General features: G+C 47.9%; 9 protein-coding genes across 9 annotated transcripts; 6 read left to right on the forward strand and 3 right to left on the reverse strand.

The window, feature by feature from the left end:
• Window positions 1–854: 854 nt before the first annotated feature.
• On the reverse strand, window positions 855–1,868 carry LAJ45_08564 (uncharacterized protein; the record flags this gene model as incomplete). Its single annotated transcript, XM_046118114.1, has 3 exons — window positions 855–1,225; window positions 1,285–1,709; window positions 1,762–1,868. 3 exons carry the CDS (start codon window positions 1,866–1,868, stop codon window positions 855–857), a joined length of 903 nt encoding a protein of 300 aa, XP_045968712.1.
• Window positions 1,869–3,277: 1,409 nt separating this feature from the next.
• Window positions 3,278–4,603, reverse strand: LAJ45_08565 (uncharacterized protein; the record flags this gene model as incomplete). The annotated part of the gene is made up of 2 exons (XM_046118115.1): window positions 3,278–4,155; window positions 4,213–4,603. 2 exons carry the CDS (start codon window positions 4,601–4,603, stop codon window positions 3,278–3,280), a joined length of 1,269 nt encoding a protein of 422 aa, XP_045968713.1.
• A 500-nt stretch (window positions 4,604–5,103) lies between these two features.
• Window positions 5,104–5,836, forward strand: LAJ45_08566 (uncharacterized protein; the record flags this gene model as incomplete). Its single annotated transcript, XM_046118116.1, has 3 exons — window positions 5,104–5,121; window positions 5,276–5,580; window positions 5,674–5,836. The coding sequence occupies 3 exons, from the start codon at window positions 5,104–5,106 to the stop codon at window positions 5,834–5,836; spliced, it is 486 nt and encodes a 161-aa protein (XP_045968714.1).
• Window positions 5,837–6,412: 576 nt separating this feature from the next.
• On the forward strand, window positions 6,413–6,889 carry LAJ45_08567 (uncharacterized protein; the record flags this gene model as incomplete). Its single annotated transcript, XM_046118117.1, has 4 exons — window positions 6,413–6,519; window positions 6,616–6,657; window positions 6,755–6,758; window positions 6,821–6,889. 4 exons carry the CDS (start codon window positions 6,413–6,415, stop codon window positions 6,887–6,889), a joined length of 222 nt encoding a protein of 73 aa, XP_045968715.1.
• Window positions 6,890–6,928: 39 nt separating this feature from the next.
• Window positions 6,929–7,693, forward strand: LAJ45_08568 (uncharacterized protein; the record flags this gene model as incomplete). The annotated part of the gene is made up of 3 exons (XM_046118118.1): window positions 6,929–7,180; window positions 7,263–7,304; window positions 7,376–7,693. 3 exons carry the CDS (start codon window positions 6,929–6,931, stop codon window positions 7,691–7,693), a joined length of 612 nt encoding a protein of 203 aa, XP_045968716.1.
• A 3,314-nt stretch (window positions 7,694–11,007) lies between these two features.
• On the forward strand, window positions 11,008–12,045 carry LAJ45_08569 (uncharacterized protein; the record flags this gene model as incomplete). Its single annotated transcript, XM_046118119.1, has 1 exon — window positions 11,008–12,045. The coding sequence occupies one exon, from the start codon at window positions 11,008–11,010 to the stop codon at window positions 12,043–12,045; it is 1,038 nt and encodes a 345-aa protein (XP_045968717.1).
• Window positions 12,046–13,442: 1,397 nt separating this feature from the next.
• On the forward strand, window positions 13,443–14,314 carry LAJ45_08570 (uncharacterized protein; the record flags this gene model as incomplete). The annotated part of the gene is made up of 3 exons (XM_046118120.1): window positions 13,443–13,593; window positions 13,691–14,083; window positions 14,187–14,314. 3 exons carry the CDS (start codon window positions 13,443–13,445, stop codon window positions 14,312–14,314), a joined length of 672 nt encoding a protein of 223 aa, XP_045968718.1.
• A 612-nt stretch (window positions 14,315–14,926) lies between these two features.
• LAJ45_08571 (uncharacterized protein) lies at window positions 14,927–16,752 on the reverse strand (the record flags this gene model as incomplete). The annotated part of the gene is made up of 2 exons (XM_046118121.1): window positions 14,927–15,656; window positions 15,734–16,752. The coding sequence occupies 2 exons, from the start codon at window positions 16,750–16,752 to the stop codon at window positions 14,927–14,929; spliced, it is 1,749 nt and encodes a 582-aa protein (XP_045968719.1).
• A 2,289-nt stretch (window positions 16,753–19,041) lies between these two features.
• Window positions 19,042–23,489, forward strand: LAJ45_08572 (uncharacterized protein; the record flags this gene model as incomplete). The annotated part of the gene is made up of 6 exons (XM_046118122.1): window positions 19,042–19,103; window positions 19,165–19,199; window positions 19,717–19,726; window positions 19,778–19,788; window positions 19,930–21,145; window positions 21,221–23,489. 6 exons carry the CDS (start codon window positions 19,042–19,044, stop codon window positions 23,487–23,489), a joined length of 3,603 nt encoding a protein of 1,200 aa, XP_045968720.1.
• Window positions 23,490–25,108: the final 1,619 nt, after the last annotated feature.

Here is a 25,108-nt window from a genome sequence, read left to right on the forward strand (position 1 = left end):
AAAGTGCATATTCCATTCCGAATATTAGATCTACTCGCATTGGTGATTTCCTCATAGATAGCGCTTTTTCTCGGTGAATCAAAAAGGTGACCTTTATATAAGATTCTACAAGACTCTACTTGCAGTAGTAACAGTCATAGAACGGCTCTCATCACCGGCCCAAGTCTGCAGCACCAACAAGTATTCCTCTGTACTAGCTGGCAATAGGTGTTCATAGGGGAGAAAATTGCACTTGCGGCGCAAAAACCCCGGCGCTCTCTCATGTCTTTTTGGCACAATTCTCCACACGAGTGACCTGGCCGTTCGCCAGTGGGAGCTCTAAAGGCCGTCTGCCAGGGGCCCTTGAAATCTACAATGTTTATTTTCCAGGTGATAGTAGGAACCGTCGAAGGCCTATTGCAGCGGCACAAAAACACTCACTCCTTATTTTCGAACGCCGTTGATTCATCAGCATAATTTATCACTCGATCAACCACTTTGCTGAATTTGGGTTTATTCCGTGGGCTGCTCAGTTGAGGCGAGTCAACACAACACAGTTATACGAGATTTACTACAATATCTCTATGAGCAAGTTGTCGGGAAATTTTACAGGAGAGCGATTCAAGCAAAACATCCCATTATCAATACCTACTAACACAATCCCCGTCGAGCACATGCAAACGCTGACGAACAAGCAATCAATCAAATAAATGTATAAAAAACACTGCCCATGAAACCAGTTACTACGGATATGGTACATACACCAAGCAAATAACATCCAAATAGTCAACGAAAAAAAGCCCAATCACAAAGAACACCGTCGTTTACAACCCTATGATAGCATACCCATCACCTCTCTTTTGCTTTCGCAGCATCTATTGCTGCTGCTGCTTCTTCGCAGCGGAGGGCCCCATCTCCTTCTCGAACGCGCCGTAAGAGACTTGGAGGCTGCTCAGCGCGGTGAATGCAACGTAAAGGACGCTCAACAGGAAGAACAGGGCAAGGTATCCGGCAAAGATAGCTGGAGTGAAAAACTGGTATCTCTTGAACAAACTGCCCTCGGGGAGAGTAGTGTTGGTCTTTTCGTCATCATCGCGGACCTGGAAGTTCTCGCGGCGGCGGAGTTCGTGGGCATCTCCCTTGGACTCCTTCATGGCAGCGGGGGTCATGGAGATAGGCGTAGAGGTGTAGATGAGGTTGTATTTGTACGTTGGAAGGAGCGAAATGATCGAGTACAGGAATGAATCTACACCGGCGTTAGTAACCTACCATAAAAGTTAAACATGAGTATGTGTGGTGACAAACCGTTCTCCATGATCGCCTTGTGTCTCGCAGGGCCGTTCTCGGGAAGAGTCTCAAAGTCAACTCTGATGAGCTTGGGCTTCATATCGTCGAACCCGCCAAAGTTGCCGGTCTTTGCGTCCACCTCCTCTACCTCTGCATCACATGTGGCGATCGCGAAATCCTGCAGTATGTCCGCAATGTCCTCGAACTTTACGTCATACTCGTACACCTTACTCACAGCCTGGGCCCGTTCCACCCCAACCTCTTTGAAAACGGTTGACAAGCGCGGTGCCGAGGAGGCATGCGCGAAGTCGCTTGCGTGCAGGCCGGGCTGCGTCACGAGGATATAAGCGTCGGCATCACAGTAAGAGATTATGCCCTTTGCTGTCTGAACAAAAGCGGAGGTCTCGAGGAGAGGTTTGGTGTTGTCGGCTTGAGAGAAATGTCTAGTTGGAGTTAGTAGGTGAGAGGCCACGATCAAGGAGGCGAGCAACTAACTTGGAAGCGGAGATTAAGAAGAAGGGGGAGGTGTCTTTGAAGGCGGAGACGAAAGGTGCACTCAGTGCTGCCAGCAGTGGGAGTTGGGCGGTTAATTGGAAACGCATAATGGAGGCTGCTGATTTTCTCGTAGGCTCGTAACTTGCTCAGTGAGAAGTTCGTGGACGCGATCGTTGGTTGTTGAGCTGACGAGCACGATGATCTACGCCAAGGGCCTTGGCGCCCGCCCACTAGAACTTGACACCAAGTGAGCAGGAGGAGACGGATCTGAAACAGAAATGGATAGCTAAAAATGTTAAATGTTTTTATACCACAATTATGATATGATGTTTATTTGGTGGTTGAATGCTAAGTATAATTTTCGCAGGATCTAAAAATCTTTTTTTAGACCAGCCTAGATTGTAATTGACTCCGGCTCCTAGACATCGGTTTCTAAGGCCATGCATGCTGCACTAGATTATATTTGGGCGAAGTACAAGACGAACAATGCCAGAATTTCTATAAAATTCAGTTCCGTTTCGTAAAGATCGTTTCAACTGTCTGACGATTGTTTTATCTGTGAGTACATATCTATTTTGCTAAAAAAAAGGAAAAGAAAGAAAAGAAAATCAAAGAAAAGAACAAAAGATACTGCACGGGCTTACCATAGATAAGTGCTCCGTACTATCCCCACCCCTGGTTTGAACTCAAGACCTTGTCCAAACACTCGGTGTCTAACCCGACGAGCAGTCTAGCAATGTAACCACTAGACCACTCGCCCATGGTGGATACTGCGCTGGAAGTGATAATTGAGCCACTTGGCGGTGTGTTAAGACGAAGCCGAACCAGTATTAGAAAGCCACCGGAGTACTACATCTCATGCAGACTTGGGAATTTGTTTGTATTAGGGTGTAAGAACATCTTTCTCTTCAATGCGTTTAGAACTATAGTTATAAAACTCGGAAACTTGGTATTAAGAAGTAGGAGCACACGGGAAAGCCCTAGCGCATTTGCATGTCTAGGCGCCTGCTGACGCAGTTCTCCATGCTAACGTGGCGAAGGTACTGGAAGATACCTCATATCTCATTGATTATTACCGCCGTGAACTACCACGGGCAGTGGGGAAGTATTGGGTGTGAGATGGCAATCGTTTCATGGATGAACTCACAATCATGAGAAATCACTCGGATCATTTGCAGCGCCAGATATTTTCATCTAAGTGTCAACGGCCTATCCAGCGATAGTAAAATGAACATTAAGAAAGGTCTCTAGAGTTGAGGCTAGTTATTACAAAAGAAAGCATGTAAACATTCGATTTCTGTTATACAAAGCACAATCATGATAGCCGTCAACAGTTCCTAACAAAAGAAATAATTATAAAAGCAAAGACTAACTCCGATACTACTCCCAAATTCCTCCGTCCCAAGCTATTGATACCTAATGATGTTTTACTCTTTTGTGATTACATTTTCCCCTTTCTTGCCATGCTACTTGTGAATAATAAATAATTTTTGCAAACCCGAGATTATCCTCAAATCTACTCCACATCAGGAAGGGTAAGATAAAACTCCTCCTCCTCCTCTTCGAAAACCTCCGCAAGAGACGGGAGCGACTTGAGGAGGTCATCAACTCCATCATCGTCCTCGTTGTTAAACAACATAATGGCTGGAGTCTGTCTCTCATCATCCTCTCTCAGAATTCTTTCACAGACCTCGAGTGCGGTCTCCCTTTTGGGCAATTCAAGGGCTCTCTTGACACTTTTGGCGACTTCCTTGCCTGTAGTGTACCCAATCGTGGTCTTAGAGTTGGCCACAGCCATGCGACTATTAGGACGAGACGCAGGGCGAATAGTAGAACGGGAACTAGGCCGGATTATGGTGCGAGAGCTAGGCCGGAGTGTCTCATCAGAGGAGCGGTTGGTGAGTGACCCAGAAACTGCTCTTGAATGTGTCCTAGACGGGGGTCGTTGAGACGTAGAGGAAGGTGGACGCTGGGAGAGTGCTGTAGCCGCTCTAATTGATGCAGCGGTAGAAGGATGGGAGTTAATAGACCCATTACTCATAGAAGAGTTGGGTCTTGCCATTTCTCCACTACGCTTTCTGCTTACGATTGGTCTGTCTGCAAGATTGCTGGTAGAACGTTTATGTTTCAACCTGGAAGCAGTTGATGCTGATCTCTGCACAGTATCCTTCTTGACTGGTGCTCTTTTTGGCCTTACTTCAGATAGCAATTGATCAGTTTCTGCGTCAAGAAGAGCCGAAATCTGACGTTCAGATTCTTCGAGTTGACGGTCAATCTTAGATTTTCCAGATTCATCGATATCCAGAAGAAATTGGCGGTGGCAGTTGGTATAGAGGTGCTTGCTAAGTTTCTCATAGTTTGGGATCTCAAAGTCGTCAGGAATGTCGGGAAGATCTATAATCTTGTGAGTACATGATTGTCCAAAAATGGACAAAAGAGGATCAAAAGTACCCGTTTCACGTGGGGGCATATATTCAATCTCCGGATATTCTCCTTCCTCATTGGCGATGGGAACAACCTCAGTCGTAAGCGAAAGACGCGTACGGATAAGGCGACTAGGTTTTTGAAAAGACTTCTGTCCTTCCTCTCCTTCAGATGGAGGACGTCTCGCCTTTGCGTTGGTGGTTTTCCCTGTAAGGGCAGCTCGCCGTGGAGCAGCGGGCGTAATGAACATAGAGGGGTCTCTCCCAGCGAAAAGATTACTCTTTCCGCCCTCATCATTCAATGAGACTTTGTATGGAGTCTTTGGGTTTAACTTGGAGGGACCGGGCGTTTTGGGGTTGATTTTGCCCGCCCCGTGCGATGGTCCATGAATCAAAACGTTTTCCTTATTGGCAAGCATGTCTGTGGTCGAGGTTTTTGGGGGCGGTATTAGCTGGCTTTGGATTGTGGTGATGTCGGAAGGCCAAGATTATACAGGGCGGGCCAGATGTTGTACTAGTGAATCGGTAGTGACCATGAAAGAAACGTATGTCAGAGCTTTTTGCGATGGTTACTTAAGATCAGGAATGATGTAAACAAGGGAGTATCATCCCTAGCTTGGCACGTTCCCAGGGCAACGATTGTCAGACATCAGCCATTCCATGCCGCACCGTCACCCCGGCGCTTGCCCCTCTGGCCAAGCCCCCGCTCTCGTGAGCACTGACCCCACCACCAACCAATCCAACCCTTCAGGTCCGTCCGTGTCTGCTGCCAACGCATTTCCATCCCCTTCTTCGAACTTGGTCTTGCATTCCTTCCCCTTAGATTCTCATCGTCTTCCAACAAACTCCAGAAAAAACATCTATACACTAAATACCACACCTATCTCATCCACCTCAAACAAATCTTCAAACCTTAAAAATGGATAAACTCAGAGAAGTAAGTATCTATTATTCCACGTTAATATAAGGTGTTGCTATTAGTTTGGTTACCCCTTATTCATCTGCACCTTGGATACCTCAATCCAGATGCGATGCTCTTTCGATACATCCTTATTGATTCAATATGAAACTCCATATTAACATCTCAACAGAGAATGAACACTCTCCGCCTGGAGACCGAGCAGGCCAACCAGAAGAACGAGGAGCTTTCTGCCCGTGTTAAGGCTCTTGAGCAAGAGAACCTTACAAAGGAACAAGAGATCGCATCCCTCACCCACCGGAACTCACTCCTCGACGGAGAAGTCGAGAAACTTGAGAAGGCACTCTCCGAGGCCAAGAGTGCTGCCGACACCGGTGCCGCCCATGGTTCCGAGGTCGACTCGCTAAGCAGGAAAGTGCAGTTGCTGGAAGAGGAGGCCGAGGAGGCAGACAAGAATTTGAGAGAGACAAACGAGAAGCAAGTTTCCCTTTTACTACACCTGCGTGATCAAAGAGAGATACTTCCTTTCCAGAAATCATTTATCGATCTGCATCTAACTCGCCGCGCTAGACTGCGTCTCACCGATGTCAAGGCTGAGCACTACGAACGCAAGGTTGCTACCGTCGAGGCCGAGCGGGACTCTTGGGAGAGGAAGTACGAGGAGACTTGTGAGAAGCTCAAAACAGCCCAGGCAGAGCTGGATGAGTTCGCCAAGCAGCTCGACAGCTTGTGATCAACTTTCAGCTATTGCAGTCCACGTGGGAAAGGGGATTCGGACCACCTTCACATTGTTTCTATACATGCATTTGAAACCATTTTTCGTTTTTCTGGACTCAGGGGCAGAAGCAGATGTGATTGGTCGTGAAACGATTCCGACATAAAGATACCAGCGTGTTTCAGTCAGCATGGAGGTTTTTGTCTTCTGAACTTCTTCTATTTAAATGTTTTTTTCTTTCTCTTTTAGCTCCCGTTTAGTCTCTGTGTTCTTAAAGTGTACTTTTGATGGCGAAACCTTGTTGCAGACATCATCTGGGGGTTTGTGTTGTGTTTTCGGAAGTATTCATTGAGCCTCTCCTTTGTTCAAGGGAGTGTATTAGCTTCTATACGTTCCTTGGGAACACTCCATGAGCTTTAAATTGCTTCAGACCTTCAACTAGTAGCTCACACCGAGCTATCATTCTCGGTATCTTGGTGGGGTGGTCCCTGACACCCTAACTCATGCTGTGCCTCAACACACGATTGTGCATTTGTGTCACGTGAAATGCGATTAGATAAGATGTAAGGGCTGGAGATCAATTGACCCCGCCTAATGCGCAGGCCCCCTGACGTCTGCCCGGAGCCGCTTCTTTATCGTCAACCCCATTCAGTTTTTGAGAATAGAATTGTTATTTGCGTCCATCTGAAGTATTTTGTTGTGTGAGTAGCTGCCATCATCGAGTTCGTAGTGTCGCTCTGGGTAACCCCTGCCTGTACCGAGTTGTTTTACTGAAGCTAACAATGAGCGCGCGTCAGGCAGGTACCGCTGTCTACCCATTTTATCATTATCCACGAGCGGTTCTGCGGGTGTCCATTTTGGAGCCAAGCTCTCCTGACGTGACGCAAAACTGCCCTGTCTGCCGCCTATTCCGCTCAAAGCCTTTTTCCACGAGAGTCCAGTAATACAGGACACCCACAACCATTATATTGTACATTAAAGGGCTCATTCCTTCTTCTATAGCTATCCTATATCCTCCTCTCCCCACCACCTAATAGAACACCTCCGATTCCTCTCTTCGTATTGCCCTGAACCCCCCATTCGAAGTATTCTTAGCAGTTACCCCACAAAATGGCTACCAGAAGACGTATTATGAAGGAGCTGGACGACATGGCCAAAGATACTTCTTCGGGAATGCATGCAACTCCCCTGGATCCGTCGGACATGACGCATCTGCAGGGTCGCTTTAAAGGACCCCCGGGAACGCCTTATGAAGGCGGCGAGTTCGTAATTGATATCAAATTGCCCGATAATTATCCCTTTATGCCGCCAAAGATGAAGTTCGAAACTAAAGTCTGGCATCCGAATGTCAGCAGCCAGACTGTAATTTCCCCCTTCCTCACACTTGCTTCTTCTTCTTGTTGCTTAAAGGCCGTTTTGTGACAATGCTGATTCATCGATACAGGGCGCGATCTGCCTGGATACTCTCTCGCAAAAATGGTCGCCGGTGCTTACAATCAAGACTGCACTCCTATCACTGCAGTCGCTTCTCGATGCCCCGAACCATCGGATCCGCAGGATGCCGAGGTTGCGCAGATGATGTTGGCAACACCGCAGGTCTTTAAGGCTCGTGCTAGGGAATGGGCAGTGCGGTATGCGGGTGCCCCGCGAGACTTGCAATCATCAGGGTCAACAGGGGGTATGAGTGGACCTACGCCAGCGCAACAACGGGCGATCGAATATGGCGGCTACGACCAAAACACGGTGGACGGATTCGCCAACATGGGATTCCCCGTGGCGTTGGTTGTCAGGGCACTGGGTTCGGTGGGTGCGAGGAAGAAGGGCCCATTGAGTGAAGAAGAGGCGGCGAGAGTGGTGGAGATTTTACTGAGCTAGTTAGCTTGAGCTTGGACAAAATGGATTTATTCTTTGTTCTTTTGATGGTCGTTTTTTGTTTGACTTATGGAAGATTTGGTTTCCTAGCGGTGTGTTTTAGTATAAGGAAAGCCTATGCTAGGTTGAACACATAAGGTGGTAGGGGTTTTGCTGGATATCAGGGTCATAACATGGTATGAAATTAATTTCTTTTGTTAGCGGGTTGGGTTCGTTGGAACATTTCAGTAGGGTTCAGGATCGGAATATAATCAGCGAATTGAGATTTTCTTTGCATATGGTCCCCCCTGCGGCGATTGAACAGAATCAGAGGGCAGACCGTGAGGGGAGACGTTGTGCTGAGATCTTGCCCCATTGTATGCTGTAGCGCTTATATTAAACTATCATTATTACGAGATTCAGGAAGAACCTCCGACTGCTGGCTACTAAATATACGTATTCTAATTACATTTAGAATCTCTCTCTATATATATATCCCTTCGTATATTACCATATGCTGCCGAACTTACGAGACAGAAAATATCGATCCAGGAGATCCCCTGGAATACATATAAGCATTACATCAGGCTCAAGCCACACCAGCCTTATAATTAAGCTTAAGAGTTTGGCAGATTCATAAACAGGGGGTGAGATATTCGCCTAATCCACTCACCCGCAGCCTATCAACAGGTTTAAGATCTCCTTCATTTCTGAAGTTGACATGCCCCCTGCCTTGGTGCATCTGCTATGTGCATGACATGCCGGTCCTAATCCGGCCACTGCAGTATATACTGGGGCCCAATTAGGGTATACTCTCTCTGCACTATGACGATGGGCAAGACCTGTCTACATAATTTGGTGATCATGAAGCAGTCTACATTTCGGGCGAAAACCTAACGATAACTATAGGTATGCTTCATTAATCCAAAGAGCCCGATATAAAGAGACATGTGATCAAATCATAGTCACGCTTTAGTGTTATAGGATCTACCCACTCATTGCCGTTAAGTTTTGCCAAATTTCTCTGCTTGTGCCCCCATGTGCAGCCAACCCACAACTATTGAAAAAGTGCACCTTATCTCCTTTTAATGTGTCATACGTATATACGTATGTCCTATATTTCTGCCGGTCTCAGACTGTCCCACCTACATTTATGCCATGAATAAGCCAAGCAATGAAATTCGGGTGCATGCCGGGAATATTGGAAGCGAGTGAGAACTTGTGAATGTAATTGTTTGTTATTCGCTAGTGTAAGGAAGTTTGATCATTGACACCTCCTCTAGTTTCTTCTTCCTTCTATTAGAGTTGGGATTAAGACGACAAAATAGAATTCTCAAATCAGAGAAACCTGTTAGTATCAAATTACATCAATAAATACTAATACTTCCCAGAAGAGATTCTGTATGTACCTTTCTGTAGTAGATACTAACGACAGGTCGAATAGATGCCCAAATCTCTCGCAGGTTAGTATTATAGAGAGCTTAACCTAGGTAAACGTATTCTAACTACTCAAACACCCGCGCGCCCCAGTTGAAAAGATCGCGATTCGATTGGCTGAGATTTTTTAGGAAACCCACCAAGTGGTACTATATATACTATATAATCAATTAGTTGACAGTGAATTTTGCCTCTTGTCTGAGTGTAAGCGAGATTAATATCTTAATAGCTATTAAAGGTATTTTATTGAAAAAAATTTCAAAAATTTCAAAACTGTAGACATTAATTTGACGGATTCAGGGCTATACATGTACTTGTAATCCCCCCATACGTATAAACCTCCCCCCTTTCCCATAGTAACCTATATCTTCGTTAGAATTAACGTTCCAAGACTCCCCCCCTTGGCGTACTGCATGCAAGCACCTGAATTGTGGTACCGATAAGAATCTGTGATTCTTGTGTCCGCGGATAATGATCAAAAGACGATGGCGGTTATACATGTATTCCCGCGATGTATGTATGCGAATTTAAGGTTCGTCACATGGCACAACATTATCTAGCCCTTTTCTGATCTAATCAATGCAGGGACCATGCGTGGATTTTGATTTGAGCCAATGACGTTGTATGGGCCGTTGATTGGGTCGAATAAACATCTTCAACGACAGTACATGTAGTTATCTTTATCAACTGGTCATTTTGTTCAAGTGTTATGTGGCCTTAAAGGGAGAGGTAGATCGCTAGAGCCAGGTGTCATGATGTGTAAAGTACAGGTACTGTAGTCAGTCTAGGTCGTGATACACCGGTATATCGCTCTTCTTGGGCTAGATGTCTCGCACTGTCCTGGTTTTTCAATGCAGCCAAGAAGCCAGGAAAATCCAATCCGCCCATTCATTACGAGAGCCTTCAAACACCAGACAGCAAAGTGAATTTGTTGTCAGATTGTATGTCGAGAGGTTCTGAGCTGATTCTTTAAATAGTCCAATCCCTTACATTATTTACTCCGGAGCACAACGCCTGCGTCAACTTTCGCCTAAAGGATTGGTGAGGTTTTTCAATTCAGTGGTGATCAATGCATGCATGGCTGACAGCGGCTCAACGGGCGGGATGGAGGAGAGACTCCGCAGGTAGGGTAACATGACCCTCTGTTCTTGATTTGACTTATGATGGTACCAACATGTATTTAGGTCAGACGTGACATGTGATGTAGCTTTATATACATGTAATATTTGCTTGCTCCAGTTGACATTCCAGTCTCTTCGTTGTCATTCCTCTATTTTGCGTGGTAGGTATGTACTATGCTATGCCGACCTTCCCCTGCGTACCTCCTTGTTTTTGCTGGTTTCTATGCCCCCCAGCTTCTCGGCAAATTGGTGCCCCGGGGGATTTCTGCAGGGGGTCCGGCAGGCAGAATGGTGCGATTAAGAAAGATGTTTGCTCTTTAACTAATCTATTTTGGTGATGCAGTTTATTGTTATTATTTGTTCTCCTTCGTTTTCTCTTCACTATTACTGCATAGAATACGATCGATAGGCGCAACACAGTACTTCAGTTTTCTTACAACTCCCGCAGGGAATTCGACTCGTCGGTTGCTGCCCGTCTCCCAATTGCCGCTTCCGCTGCAAGTTCAGAACAGAGCTCGTGACTTTGCTCGCTTTTAGCCCCGACGTTCCCTTCACCTTTCAAAAAAGGAAAGTCCCTGCTTTGCTGCTGCGGCGCCTGGACTCCCGTAATTGCGAGATCAGAAGGGAAGAAAAAGGGAAAAATCCCTTACAAAGGCGTCTAATTTACTTACATACACCCTCGCTCAACCTCGCTCGCTATCGTGTCGTAATAGTCACCACCTTCGCTCGTTTGTTCGTCCTTGGTCGTATTTCATCCCATCACTGTCGCTGCTGTACACCATGAGGGCCAACTCTTCCCTAATATACACCCTCCTTGCTGGCGCCCTCGCTACGGTTGTTGCAGCTCAGGATGGAACAACTGCCCAAACCACTGCTGCTGCTACTACTGCCACCACCACCACTGCTGCACTTCCTACCTTGGGCGGAGAAACTACATCATCTAGATCTGAGGAAGCATCAACGACTACTGCTGCTGAAACCACCACGAGAGTTACCATAACTGGAGGTATTCCCGTGACCACAACTGCTGCCGTCCCCAGTCTCAGCAGTACAAGCACAGCGAAAAAGCTCCCTTCGCTCACAGGAACCAGTGGTCTGGCTATACCAGTCGTTACAGTCCCCCCAACTAGTAATGCACCGTTTATGCAGAAATCAACTCTCCCCGAGGGTACCGTGTTCATTGCCGTCGGGTCTGCGCTTGCCTTCTTTGCACTCGCAGTGATCGCATGGCGCGGCCTCGTTGCATGGAGTCTCCACAGAAGCGTTCGTAAGGCTGCATCGAACGTGCATCTCTCCGACTCGAAATCTAAATCCCATCTCCGACCACCGCCTTCTGGCTCTGGGGGCTTTTACTCCACCGGTCCTGGCTCCCAGTTGAGCCTTGACCATATTGCGACCTCGCCCAGAACTGCAAACCGTCCTGATGGCCGCCAGATGACGCCGAACCATTCGCTTTTCTTCTCTCCGACCGCGGGCGGCGGCGCAGCTGGCGACCGTAGATCTGCGTACTTGCCGGCGGGATATTATGCTTCGGGTCAGAGGGACTCTCTCATCATGGGACAGGCGAATGGAAGCCACACGCATCTGCATTCCCAGAGCGTATCGAGTACTAGATACGGTGGTGGTGGCGGAGGTAGAGGTAATTCGGGGGTTAGTCCGCCTGGAAGTCCGTTGATGGGACCACAGGGGATGGCAGTGAGAGCGGGCGCGAGTACGGCATCGTTGAGTCTGCCACCGACAGGAAGGGCACCGAGTACCTATTTGGAAGACCTGTTTGAGAGTCATAGAGAGGGTGGTGGCGCGGGGAGAGGGTTTTAGGCGTTGTTGTGTATTGAGCAAACTAACGCCTATCAAAGCGCTTTTCTCCCTTCTTTTCTGATGTCATTATTTTATTGACTGATTGATTGATATCCTACTTCGCGCCGGTAGAGGCTGTTCATGTTGTTTATTACTTTTTGTGTCCTTTTTTTTTTTTGTGCGGTTATGGGGGTTATATAATTAGTTATGGCGCTTTCGTGGATCCCTTGTTTTTTTTGTCGCTCTATGTACTTCTTTCTACGTACTCTACTCCAACTTCCTCCTTCCTTCCTTCCTTCCTTCCTTCCTTCCTTTTTTTTTTTTTTTTTTTTTACCCCCCTTCACATATGGAGGTCCGAATTAGCTAGTGGTTAATCTGCCCTCTGTTCTGCCACACATACACACACACACAAAAAAAAAAAAGCACCGCTGAGCGGCGGGGGATGATAATGTTTAGATGTTTCTGACGGGAGGAAGGAAAGGAAAGGAAGGGGGGGACTGGAATGTATTTAAAATTAAGCGTGTGCTGCCTTCCAAGTTTTGAGATGGAGAATGCAGCGTGCAGTGTGCAGCATGCATGCGGCTGAGAACGAGTACCTAACTCTAGAGTGCCTGTGTCGTGGTTGAATTGGAGCCATAGGATATCACTCGCTACGCGGGTCGAGTGCAGAAAGCGGGATAGAGGGTCTCGAGTAGGGCTGAAAAAGTGTAGATTTGGGTTTTGGACCTTTTGGTAGGGCGGTAGGTAGGTGTGGTTGGCTGGGGTTGATTGGTTGGTTGGGCGGGAAGCTGGAGAGGGCGGTTGCGAGGTGGTCTATGAAGCTGATAAAGAAGGTACCTGAGGGACTAGATGTAGCTGCAAATAGAGAAACGTTTGTTTGGCCCATGGTACTGGATATATCGATATGTGTACCATGTACTGACGTCCAGTCTTGTCGTACATACATGTACTTGGTGCGAATTTTAGGCATGATCTACCGTTTCAACCCTCCAACCCTAGCTAGCTCTCCATCCATGCTTCACCTCTTCTGTTCCCCCCGGGCCGTCGCGAGTATATTGGAAAGGTCAAATATGCAGTGCCGGCCCGCCTACGCCGCTGACCACACGGAGAATTGTTGGCAGTTCCGCCACATGGCCCATAGAAGCAGCGGGGAATAGGATAGGGATGGGATGACGGGGAAACCTTGGGGTGTAGAAATCACTTTTTTAGTTAATTCGGTGCTGGGTGTATAATAATATAGTAGATCGGATGGTAGACAGGCACTAGACAAACAAGCATTACTCTATATACCCCAAACCCACTCCCTCCTCATTTTCACTCTCCTTTCTTGTGGAGCTTAAAACCCACCTCTGCCCCCTTCCCCTCCACTCCACTCCCCACAAACTCCATTATAGACACCCACTCACAAAACTCCAAAATGAAGAACCAACTCCTCACCATCCTCCTCCTCTCGCTCTCCGCCAGCAGCGTCCACGGCGCCGTAGCAGCATGGGGCCAGTGCGGCGGCGTCACCTACAGCGGCGACACGACATGCGTGAGCGGGTATGCGTGCATAAAGGTCAATGATTGTAAGTCCGATTCCTTGGGGGGGGGGGGGTCATTAGTACCCGCGACGCAACAACAACGCTCCCCATACATCTACACACCTACTAACTAACTACCCAGACTACTTCCAATGCCAACCCGGCACGGCCACCGTCTCCGCCTCCACCGCCTCCACCACCACCACCGCCGTGACGCCCACGACGGCCACAACCACCGCCTCCGGCACAGCTCCCACCGGCACCGGCCAGCTGATCCGCGGCGTCAGCACGCCCATCTACCACTTGTACCTGCAGTCTCTCGGCGGCGTGCCCGTCATGGCCGCCGAGGCCACCGCCGAGCGCTTCATCATCTCGGGCTCCATCCAGGACACCACGTCCGGCTTGTATCTCAACGTGGACGGCTCTGCGACAACGAGTTATAAGGCGATTTCGTTTGGTGCGACGGCGACGACGACGGGGTGGGGGTTGGAGGGCGATACGATCATTACCACTAATGCGAGTGTGTTTGGGAGACGTGAGTTTTCTTTTTTTTCTTTTTTTTGTTTGGAGGAAGGAGGTGGAAGGAGGGAGAAGGGGTGTTTGGAGAGAGAAGCTAATAATTATGACGTGGTGGACAGAGCTCAACTTCCTAGCATGCGAGACGTCAACGTTGGGGGCGTATAAGCTGTATCTACAGACGGGGAGCGACACGCCGAGTGGTGAGACTTGCACGTCGCAGACGCTGCATCTGCCGTGTTTGTGCTAGACTAGACGTACGCCGGCGGGGATATATACACGGATCGAGGAAAGGTTGAGTTGTATTTATTTTTATTTATTTGTATTTAGGTTATATATATATGGAATTAGGCATTGATTGGCAATGGGGACAATGATCGATTTGCCATCTTATTTGATCAGCCGAATAGGTATACTTTACTAATGCAGTGTCACTAACCTAACCTTATTCAGCCCCCCCCCCCCCCATAGTTATATCAGATAATAATAAAATTGATAATATATATGTATGTTGCCTACGTACAATGCTTAAAGTCGTACGTTCTAAACACCATAATATTAGGATGTATATTGTGAACCCGCACCCAAAAGCATTTGGCTGAATGGGGGCTTGGCAGGGGTCTTGCGCTTTGGGGTTAGCCGGTTGCGAAGGGCGGCGAGTGATGGGTTGTGATTTAGGGCTTATGCGGGGGTGTTGGAGCTTGGCTTGGGTTATGCGAGTTGTGGTTATGCGGGGCGGAGAACATATGTAGGCTACTCTGGGAGTTGGGGGAAAAGTCTGACTTCTCAAATATCACATCCAGCAAAACCGAAACCGAAATTACATTACTTTAAGCATTGATAAGTACATAATTTAACCAGTCTACTCCTCAACTGAGCTCTTAACCAACTCTAGCATAACCTTCTCCCAAAACACCGTCGACATCTCCGCCTCCGCCAGCGCCCCAAAGTCCCGCCCCCCGCCGCCGCCCCTCGCCTCAAACTGCCCCTGAAGGCACCACAGCACCGCTCTCCTGTACGCATTACCCATCGTAAAGCGCAAGCTCTCCACCGGCCCCTTAAGCAGCCTGTTGAGAAACCGCGCCGGGTTGTGTCCCTTCGGCTTGTACGACCCGCCGTCTTTGACCAGCTGCCACGCCCCCACCTCCAGCAGGAGCAGCCCAAGGCTGTAGATGTCGTACTGGCGCGTATACCTGTTCTCGTCCCTGGTTGCGGACTGGTACTGCGGGTGGTGGTAGAGGTCTGAGTGGGCGTCGGTGTCGATCTTCTCGGAGCGCTCGGCAGCGCCGTCGAGGCGGGCGGTGGTGAAGCCGGCGAGGTAGGCCCGGAGGGCTTTAGGCCCGTCGCCGCTCTGGGAGGAGGCGTCGCCGCGGATGATAACGTTGGTGCTCCGGAGGCCCTTGTGCAGCCAGCCGGTGAGATGTAGGTGGAAGATGCACTCGGCGAGGGAGAGCGCTAGGCGGAAGCGGGTGCCGAGATTGAGGTCGGTGTAGGCTTCGTCGGTGATCATATCGTGGAGCGTGGCGTGATTTGTTTCGCATGTCTTGTAGACAATGGCGACACGCTCTGTTTGGCCGGGCTTGAGAGAGTAGCTGCTCGACACCAACGATATATATAAGCCATTGTTCATTATCACGGGAAGAGATGTTGGGGAAAGAAAAATCATTACCCCATGCATCCTAGTAAATGGGAAGGAGATAGAGTATCATCCTGGGTGACACTACTCTTTGCCAGAAACCATGCCATATCTTGCACCCTTGAGATATTCTCGTCATAGAACTTCTCTTCGAGAAGCTTCCATTCAACCATGATAGGCGTACCCTTGTATGTCCCAAACGTCCGCCCGGTCGAATGCGATTCCTTCCGCATAATGAGCTCACCATAATTAAGCTTAAACTCTACCCCCTGCCCCGGCTGTAGCGGGCCTCCGGCGGTCTTCTGCAACTGCAACTGTCGGTCCCGCATGTCAAGATACGCCGCCTTCCGCTTGGCCATCTCCGAAAGCGTAGGGTAGACCGCCGCGGTCTCTATGCTGAGCTCGGATAGGGCCTGGGCCGCTTTTACGTCCAGCATCTGCACCATCAGCTGGCTCTGGAGCTGGGCTTGGTATCCGGTAACATTCTCGAGCCCGTCATTGAGGTCCCGGAGATCCATGATGAATTGTTCGAACTTGGGTTTGTCCCATATAGCGAACCGCAGACTGGAGATGAGCGACACGCTTTTCTTGACCTCTTGCGTGATCATGATGTGACGCTCCAGCCGGCTGGATACCGCGGCGGGCAGCGGGTCCGGCGGGCTTGTAGGGGGTGTAGAACTGGAAGCGGAAGTCCCCATCCGCGACAGCCCCCCTGTGGAGGGAAAGGAATTGCGGTGGAAGCCGTATTTTGTTTCGAGCTTTTGGGTTTCGAGCAGAGCTTGGGCAATGTGTGCCAAGATGTCGAGGATAAGGTTTAGAGTTGCGGGGCTTAGGCGGACCGTGGGAGTCCCCTGACTACCAGTCTGCTGCAGGCCGATATAAACTCCAACATTCTCATAGCGGTGCCGCTCGATCTGGAGGAATGTCCGGTATTTGTTGGACATCTTACCGACATCTTGGGCATCGGAGTACTGGGAATAGAGGACCAGGGTGGATTGGAAAAGCTGGGCGGCGAGAGGGAGAACACCGAAGACGAGTCCAGCAACTTCCATGGGGAATTAATGAAGAATAATCTGTGATCTTATGTATCTATACTCGTATATTGTAAGGTTATTTATGTTCATAAAGAGGGAAGTTGGCTAGCTGCTTGCTGAGCGTTGAAGCGATGTTCGACTAGCTAGATAGCTGGAGTAGTAATATCAATATGCCCTTGGTATTGATAATGTAACGTACAAGGCTCTGGCATTAAGTGGGTGAACTAAATGGGGTGCTGACTGGTGAGGATCCGTTCACTCACTAAATCCCAGAGCCTTGTACTCCTGGTTGGCGCCGATCCTCGGCCCGGCCCGTCAACCAATCATGCAAGTACATAAATGTATGTAGAATATGGAGCCAGCTCAGTCTGCGCAAAGGGCTTATCTAATATGTATGTATGTATGTAGTGGCAATACGCCGACGGTGCATGATGTTTATTAAACCAGGTTCTGTATGGGAGATATGACGCAGCCCCATTGAACATACCATTCGGGTGGCTGTGGGGAAGTCGACGTTTGCGCGCTAAGCCCTTATTATTATTGCTTTTTTTGAGTTGAGTAGATTTGTTGACAGAAGCTCAGGAGAAGAGAGGAGTCGAGACATAGAAATAAAGTCTTCTTGTGACCTGTCATGACCCGCTGTCCCTCCCGTTGTCGTCTTTTGATCTTAGTCACCTCGCCTATAACACGTGCCGAGTGAGACATGAGACATCACTCGACTACACCATCACACATCTGCGATATTTTGCAAGATGACCCAAATGACAAGACATGTATGAATTGTCCCGCCTGCATGTGGGCGGCCAGCAAGGCACATTTACGTTTCGTCCAATTGTTTATCTCTTGGGTTAAAATTGTTTGCACGGTATAATATACGACGTATCTGTTGTCTGTATTAATAATGTGGGGTGAATACAGATTACTCTACGCGATGTGTACTATAGAGATATTAGTGGTTAGTGATTGATAACTATTATTAACGCTCATCGAGATTAATAATTCAGACTAAAAATACTACCGTTAGTCACCATCCCCGTATTTGTATGTGGTAAATCCGAACCAAGGCGAATTGGCGTATTAACTTCACGGATTCGTGCAGATACACACTTTTTCTCACCCGGAATTAAGATTTAGCGAAGTGGGGATAATAGATCTCCTATGAGACCAACCCCCAAATCTACTACATCCATCTGATTAACCGGTTAGTGACGACGTACGTGCACATTTGGGCGAAGGAAATGGTTTCTGGGGACTAGCTACACCTCACCTCAAGCTGCAGCGGAACCTAGAATGTCAAGCAAAGAAAACTTGTCCCATCTCAGTCTCCGCCTGTACTATGTCGAGCCTCAATCCTTTTCCCGCCAGGACATACCCTGCCTCACCCGTTTAGAACGTGGAGGTTGAGAGGCGACCTTTGCTTAAGACATACAGCAGGCCTGCGCCTAGACGGGCTGTGCGTGTGTATCGATGCTCTAGAGTAGATCTAATCAACCAACATATATTTTCTTTTTCGGTCAATTAACATTATTGATGTCTTGCACGCTAATTGTCAACATCCAGCCACACCCCAGCGAGGAATTGCTTCGGTGGCGGTATTGGTAGCTCGTGGTTTGGGGGGTCGGTAGAATCCTAGAGTAGGAGATAAGCGTCTGACAATTCTCATGGCTTTGATACTCATGTTGTGACCCATGAAATCTACGATTTCTCTAAATGTTGATTTCACGTCGGGAATAAAAAAGAATCGATATCAATTTCTATCATTAGCATATACAATAAAACCTGCGTAATTAAAATTATGGATTCAGGAAACACTTAACCTACACAGTAAAACTTGATTCGCTATTACAGAAATCTTTGGGTGAATTTTTGGGATAAGTCCCAAGACTTTTGGAAGAAGTGAAACGATTGAGTAGTTGGCTTGGGTATCTAAAAATGGTTACATACTTTGACTGTAAAAGGTGTAGTTGACCAAAGGACTTGTTTGTCCTAGTACTATACAGATGTCGTGAATACTATTGAAAAACCGAATCTGAGATACTAACATACGAAGACCATGATCAGATCCTTTGGCCAGGGCGGGTAAAGGTGCTTGCAACCTTACGTAACTACGTAGTGGTACGTTGTTGAGTGCAGAATTAAGCTTTGTGTCACACAACGTTGCCACACGTCAATCTTTCAGCAGGTTTCAACCTACAGTATCTGACTTTTGCAATAATTCTACCGGATACTGTACATGTACTCTAGTGTGAGTCCAGTTGTCTTCCCCTGCGCCCACTTCCAAGAGCAGGCACGTCAGTCGAAATTACTATGAGCCACTCCCGCATGTGTATCAGCTTGACAGTCGCGGGATTTAACCCGATAGAGTACGGGTAATTGCACTGCCCTATCGATCGATAAAGCTGTTGTTGATTTCTGAATGTAATGCTTTAGTTTCCAAACGCCATTACTCTGGGGCATATTCTTAGGTGGCTATTTCAATCTCACCTATCGGTCTGCAACGTTGCTAGCTTGAATACCTCTCCATTAGAAAAAAATGGCAGAGTGAATGCGAGCTTAAGCGCGATGGATATGTGTGTGCATATGGCGTAAAAATATGGCTTTGCCAATCGATACTGTACAGTGATGCCAACTTTAAATGGGCTATGTATTGGGTATGTGAGTCTCGGAGGTGCGTCAACAGTAGCAAGAGCACTGTGTATAGCTAAGGGGCCATTGTGGTGGCGTGGGCCCGACATTTTCTGAAAGAGTAGTCTTCGGTGTCAGGCACCAGGCCACCGGTACCCATACTTCTGAGTCGTCCATTGATGTGCTATGCGTATGCGCATACCCACGAGTCTCAAGAAGTATTGATCAGCCCAAGATATAGGACGCTATCCTACAACCTTCTATGATCATTCTGGTTCTCATATATATATCTTGCCGTCATCTGCACCCATTTATTTCTCTCTATAACGACTACCATTAATTGTGGACTCCTATAAGCGCAATCTAGGTAAATTCCTTTATCTTACTCTATATTATCACCCTTGTCTAATTGAAATAGAGAAGAAATCAGTGCGAGATAATAATCCGACAAACCACCTCAAACTATGACATCCTGCATTTGTTCGGAGTACACACCGTATCAAAGACCCAAACGTGGATTAATTCAAACATCCAGTAGTAGCACCGAGTATGTAAGCTCGGGCAGTACAGATATCAGCAGTCAGTCCATTACAACATTTAGAGCGTCAACCTCCACGGCTCAGAGAAAATCTAAGTTTCTGAGTCTCATTCGCCATATTGGTAACGCCATCGCAACTTTGGAAGGTGCTTCTGAGTTTTCTTCACTGCCTACAACAGTCATCTCCCAAGTAGACGGTGAAACAGCCGAGTTTCTTGGGAGAGGAAAAACATTCCATGTCTCACGTCTTCCCCTGCCGGGAACACTTGAATTGAAGAACTCATGGCCGAAAAGGCTGGTCGTCCAGCCACCAGTTGGTAACCTGTTACCGAGAACTTACCACGCTAACCCCATCACATGTAAGAGACCCATGATCGAGTTTGATAGTTTCGGAAATCCAAAGGAAGGCGCAGTCGAAGAGAGGTTGGAGGCAGTAATCCTTGAGGTTCGGGTCTTGACCCACCCGCCGATGTATTTCCATAAAAACATTGTCGACTTTCTAGGAATCAGTTGGCAGTGTGAGCTACCGGAGGTTGAGCCTGGGCAAACAGAAACAGATCTTCCTCCACCCAAGCGAGTGCCTGTCATACTTCTCGAATATGCAAAGCATGGATCTTTGGAAGATTTCATGCAAACCACTTTGTATGACGCGATGTCATTTGATGGAAGAGTGAGTCTTTGTCGGGACATTGCGGAGGGTCTTGCAGTTCTCCACAAACACCAGGTTGTACACGGAGATATAAAGCCTGACAATATTTTGATATTCGAGGCCGATGAGAAGGATACCAGTGTTTCGAAGGCCTTTGGGCTACGAGCGAAGCTTGCAGACTTTGGGTTCAGTGTTGGGTTTTCGGGGGACAACGGTACAGAGAAGTTCAGTTTGAAAGGACGTACATGGCCTTGGAATGATCCGGAATGGAATAAGCCACGCACCTGGACTCAATTGAAAAAGTCGGATGTATTTTCCTACGGATTACTAGTCTGGACTTTACTTGCGAAAAAGGATATTGGGGCGCTGTTTGACTTGGAGGGGAAGGATTATGATAGAAATAATCCAGAAATTAGAGATGAGATTGAAAGACTGAAGGATTGGACGTTAAGCTCGAATGCGTCGACTTATTTTAAACATAGCGGCAAGGTGATCGAAACATTGGTTCAATGCCTATTCCGATGCTCGCTGGAACCAGATGCGGATAGGCGAGGATCGATGGAGGATATTCTACGAATCTGGGATACATGGTTCTTTGGGTGAGCAGGAGCTTTTACCCTTTACCGATTTCTTGTCCTGTGACTTCCAACTTACATAAATGAGCAATGTTATAGTGACGGTCCTTATGTCCCCATTCCCCCAGGCACCACTCTTCGTCCCGAGCTAGGTCTTCAACGTATCGAAACTGTTTCGTTCCAACGTATCGTCGGGGGCATTCGTCTGTTTCCGGTTTCAATCAAAAAGGAGTTTACAGAGATCTGCTTTGATCAAAACCTTCCTCCCGATGAAAGATGCCAGGCAAAAGTCTTCCGGGCCTTCTCCCTTCTCATGGGATGGGTGGATAAGCCGGACTTCCCAGAGGCGAAGCGTCTTATAGACGAGTGCGCATCCACGCACCCTCCCGTGGCGATATTTCAACCAATGTTCTTTGAGATGAGTGAATCTAGGAGTTTTACATCCGCCTCCCAAGGAAAGTGCACAGAATATGAGCAGCAGGCATTCAAGAGCCTTATGACTATGGCACATACTTCAAACAGTTACGAGGTCTTCCAACAACTTATGCGATACTTCCCGATGCCGAAAAATGCATCGTACAGTCGCCTTCGCAGTCTAAATTACAGAATACACTTATATGGTATTCCAGAATTGGCTTATTCAGATGCATTTTCCCAAGAAACGGACCTTGATGAGCTTGTAGCTATACAGATGGCCGATATCGAGAGATTTCACAGGACAGCAAAGGTTTTGGCCTTAGGTCACAGCGCGTTTCATTATGCGGTTTCTTCCGGCTTTGTAGAGGCTGTTGACCTGCTTTTACAGACAGAGGGATTTCGGACGGAGTTCCTCGAGTTCAAAGACGCCCTTGGATTTACACCTCTTCTATCGGCATGCCGACTAGGGAACTTCAGGATCGCGAAGCTTCTTATCGGTGCCGGGTCAAATGTCACAGCAAAGACCAGCTATGGAGAAACTATCTTACACTTCCTTTGCGAGTTCGAGCCGGATGAGATGAGCGAGATTGCGGATGTGATTATGGCTCTGGGTGGCTCCACTCTAGTCAACACAGTCTGTACCGAGCGTTACTTCCCTCATGAATTTGTTTCAGCTATGATGTATCTGATTGGGCCTCCCTTAAACACTGCTATCATGAGAGGCAACATCAAATTGATTAAAATCCTCCTCAAGTACGGAGCTAGCCCGGTGCGAGGACGAGTGTATGGGGACTGCCCTTTGGAAATTGCTGCGTCTGCTCACTGCGCTGACGCATTGAGGATCTTCTGGAATGCCTTCCCCGAAGCCCAGGAATGGAGGGATGGCAGGCTATTGAGAGCTGCGATCCGTGGGTTTGCAGAATTCCAGAAGCAATACTTCCATGGACCCCTCAGGACAAAGATGATGCAGGATACCATCGACATTCTTATAGATAGGCTTCTAGAGGCCGGGCTCACTTTGACAATAGGCGATGTTCCGCTCATTCATTATGCCACCAAGGTTGGTACGGTGCAGCTTGTAGAACATATCCTCATAAGGACCGACGCGATGGATATCAATACCTACTGTCAAGAGAAGACGCCAATCCATGTTGCCATTGAGAGAGGTACAAACGAGCTCTTTCATCTATTGATTAAGTATGGCTCAAACCTATATCTCAAAATGGAGGGTCGATCATGTTTGTCACGATGTGCCCTGGGTATGGGCTCGACAAGCGAGATGCAAGAATACCTTCTTGGGTGCGGCGTTGGTAGAGAGGCTGATGGAAGCTATCCTGATGCATTGACGGATGCGGTCGGTACGGGTAAGCTGAAGGATGCTTCGGCTTTACTGGCTGCAGGAGCTTCTATTGACGAATTGACAACTAAAGGCGGGGGCTGGACTACGTTTGGGTTGATTGTACGAACATGTGGGTACAACTCTGTAGCGTTTATGACTTTCCTATTCGACCATCAATTAGCCCTTGGACGGAAACCCGCAGGCTTTATGGCACTACCGATGGTGGGGTGGACCGTGTTGCACGTAGCTGCTCTTATTCCTTTCACCACTCCTTTCTACGATCGTGTAATCTTATCAAATGTTCTCGACTATCTTCTCGACAAGTTCTGCTCCCCTGAACACCTCAACGCCCAGGATATGGACGGGTACACGCCCCTTCATCTTGCTGCACAGAATGGAAATCCTATGCTTATCCGAAGACTACTGGCATTCGACGCAATTGACATCACGATCAGATCACATGATGGAAAGTCCGTATACGATTGCGCTCTAGAACATGAATCTATGGGCGTTCCTGAGATCATATCTAACATGGGGGTTCGGGCTGTGAAAAGTTACACCGACGATATGCGTGATACAATAGCCCTACTACACCCGTTGAGAGGGTATTGACTTTACAAATTATTTTAGCTCTCCTTGCTTCTTCAAAGGATCTCTATTTTTTTCTTCTTTTTTTTCGATAGATATTTCCCATTTAATCTGTCTTTAGATATTATAACTCTTTTTTTCTTTATGCGATTACATGTATTTATACCACGTAACAATGTACATTTTTGTTTGCGGACGGAAATGGTCGGAATCTTCATACCTTGCGGTTCGTTTCATATGAGAGCACAAATGGCACTAGCGCTAGAGATCTTGCTCCCAGTGGGTGCTCAAAAGGTCTGTTTTTGAAAGATCATGATATGTAGTTCGGAGAGCGTATTCGGAAAAAAAACGTGGTCTGTGTGTGGCTTCTATATACAAGTCGAATCGCAGGGTCGGGTTCCAAAGTCACTGTTAAAATTATAGATCATTCCTAATACGGGCAGAAACAAGCATTTGGCTGAACGCGGCTTGGCAGGGGTTTTGGTGGTTTGGGGGAGAACTTCGCCGGTTACTAGTTGGGCGGCGAGTGATGGGCTGTGATTTAGGGTTTGTGCGGGGAGCGAGCGGGGTGGGGAATGTGGGGCTTGGCTACATGTATGCGGGCTGGCGAGGCCAGGCTTGGGGGGAGCGGTCACTGCAGCTGGTAGCGGTGGGAAAGGGTAGGGACAGAAGAGAGAGCGATGACTGTGTAACCCCAGCCAGCCAGCCAGGGTCCACACCCCGAGTGATCGCTTGTGTGTAGGGCGCTCTTAGCGCCAACCGCACCACCTCAGCAATGCACTGTCAACGACACCCAAATCTTCTAGAAAAGCCGAAACACTCGAAATGGAGGCAGGACTCGTCTAGAAACGCTTCAGCTGCGTCCGGGGATTTAATTTGTCACGTAATTGGGCCACTCTTATGTAACCCTTTACCGCCCGCGCGCGGCGCCCGGACGCTGTTGTCTCACATGGGGGGCAATTCATTAGGTAAACGATCGGGTTACCTACATCGTGCGTATTTGGGACATGGTCACGGGAGGATAGGAGGGACGGAAGATGGATGGATCGATGGATGGATGGATGGATGGATGGGATGGGATTGCGCTTTATGTATTTATGCGCGAGGCTGAAAAATCGGTTTGTGTGAGGTTGGAGGGGAGGGAGGTAATCTAATAGGTAGAACTCCTTTTTTGTTATCACGGCCAGTGTTGAATGTAGCTGTTACTTCATCGCGGTGGTACTTGTTACGCCTCTGGCTGGAGATAGGGCACATTGACACAAAGGTATACTTGGTATCTATCTGCCTGTACCTCCATAGAGCACACGGAAAATCATTACCTACATCCCTCCCCCCCCCTCGTCGTATCTACATAATTATAAGTAGCTAGTTATCAGTCCCGTATAAATACTTTGGGCTCTGGACCTCTTCCCTCCCATTGCCTACTAACCAAACTAACCATACCAGTCTAGCCCGGTCATGTGTTTGTTGCGTTGTGTGCATCTCTCCATCTTCTAATCTTCCTGTTCACGATTGTATCAACCCAACCAACCAAGCCGAGTAGCTACCTGGGAGGTAGTGCAGGTAGGCCTTCCTCAGAAGTCATGTCTCACGCTTGCACATTTCTACAGACTCGTTTTTTGTTCCAGCTGGCTGGCCGGCTC

The sequence above is a fragment of the Morchella importuna genome, assembly GCF_003444635.1.
Source record: "Morchella importuna strain M04M26 chromosome Unknown Morimp01GS030, whole genome shotgun sequence".
NCBI lineage: Eukaryota > Fungi > Ascomycota > Pezizomycetes > Pezizales > Morchellaceae > Morchella > Morchella importuna.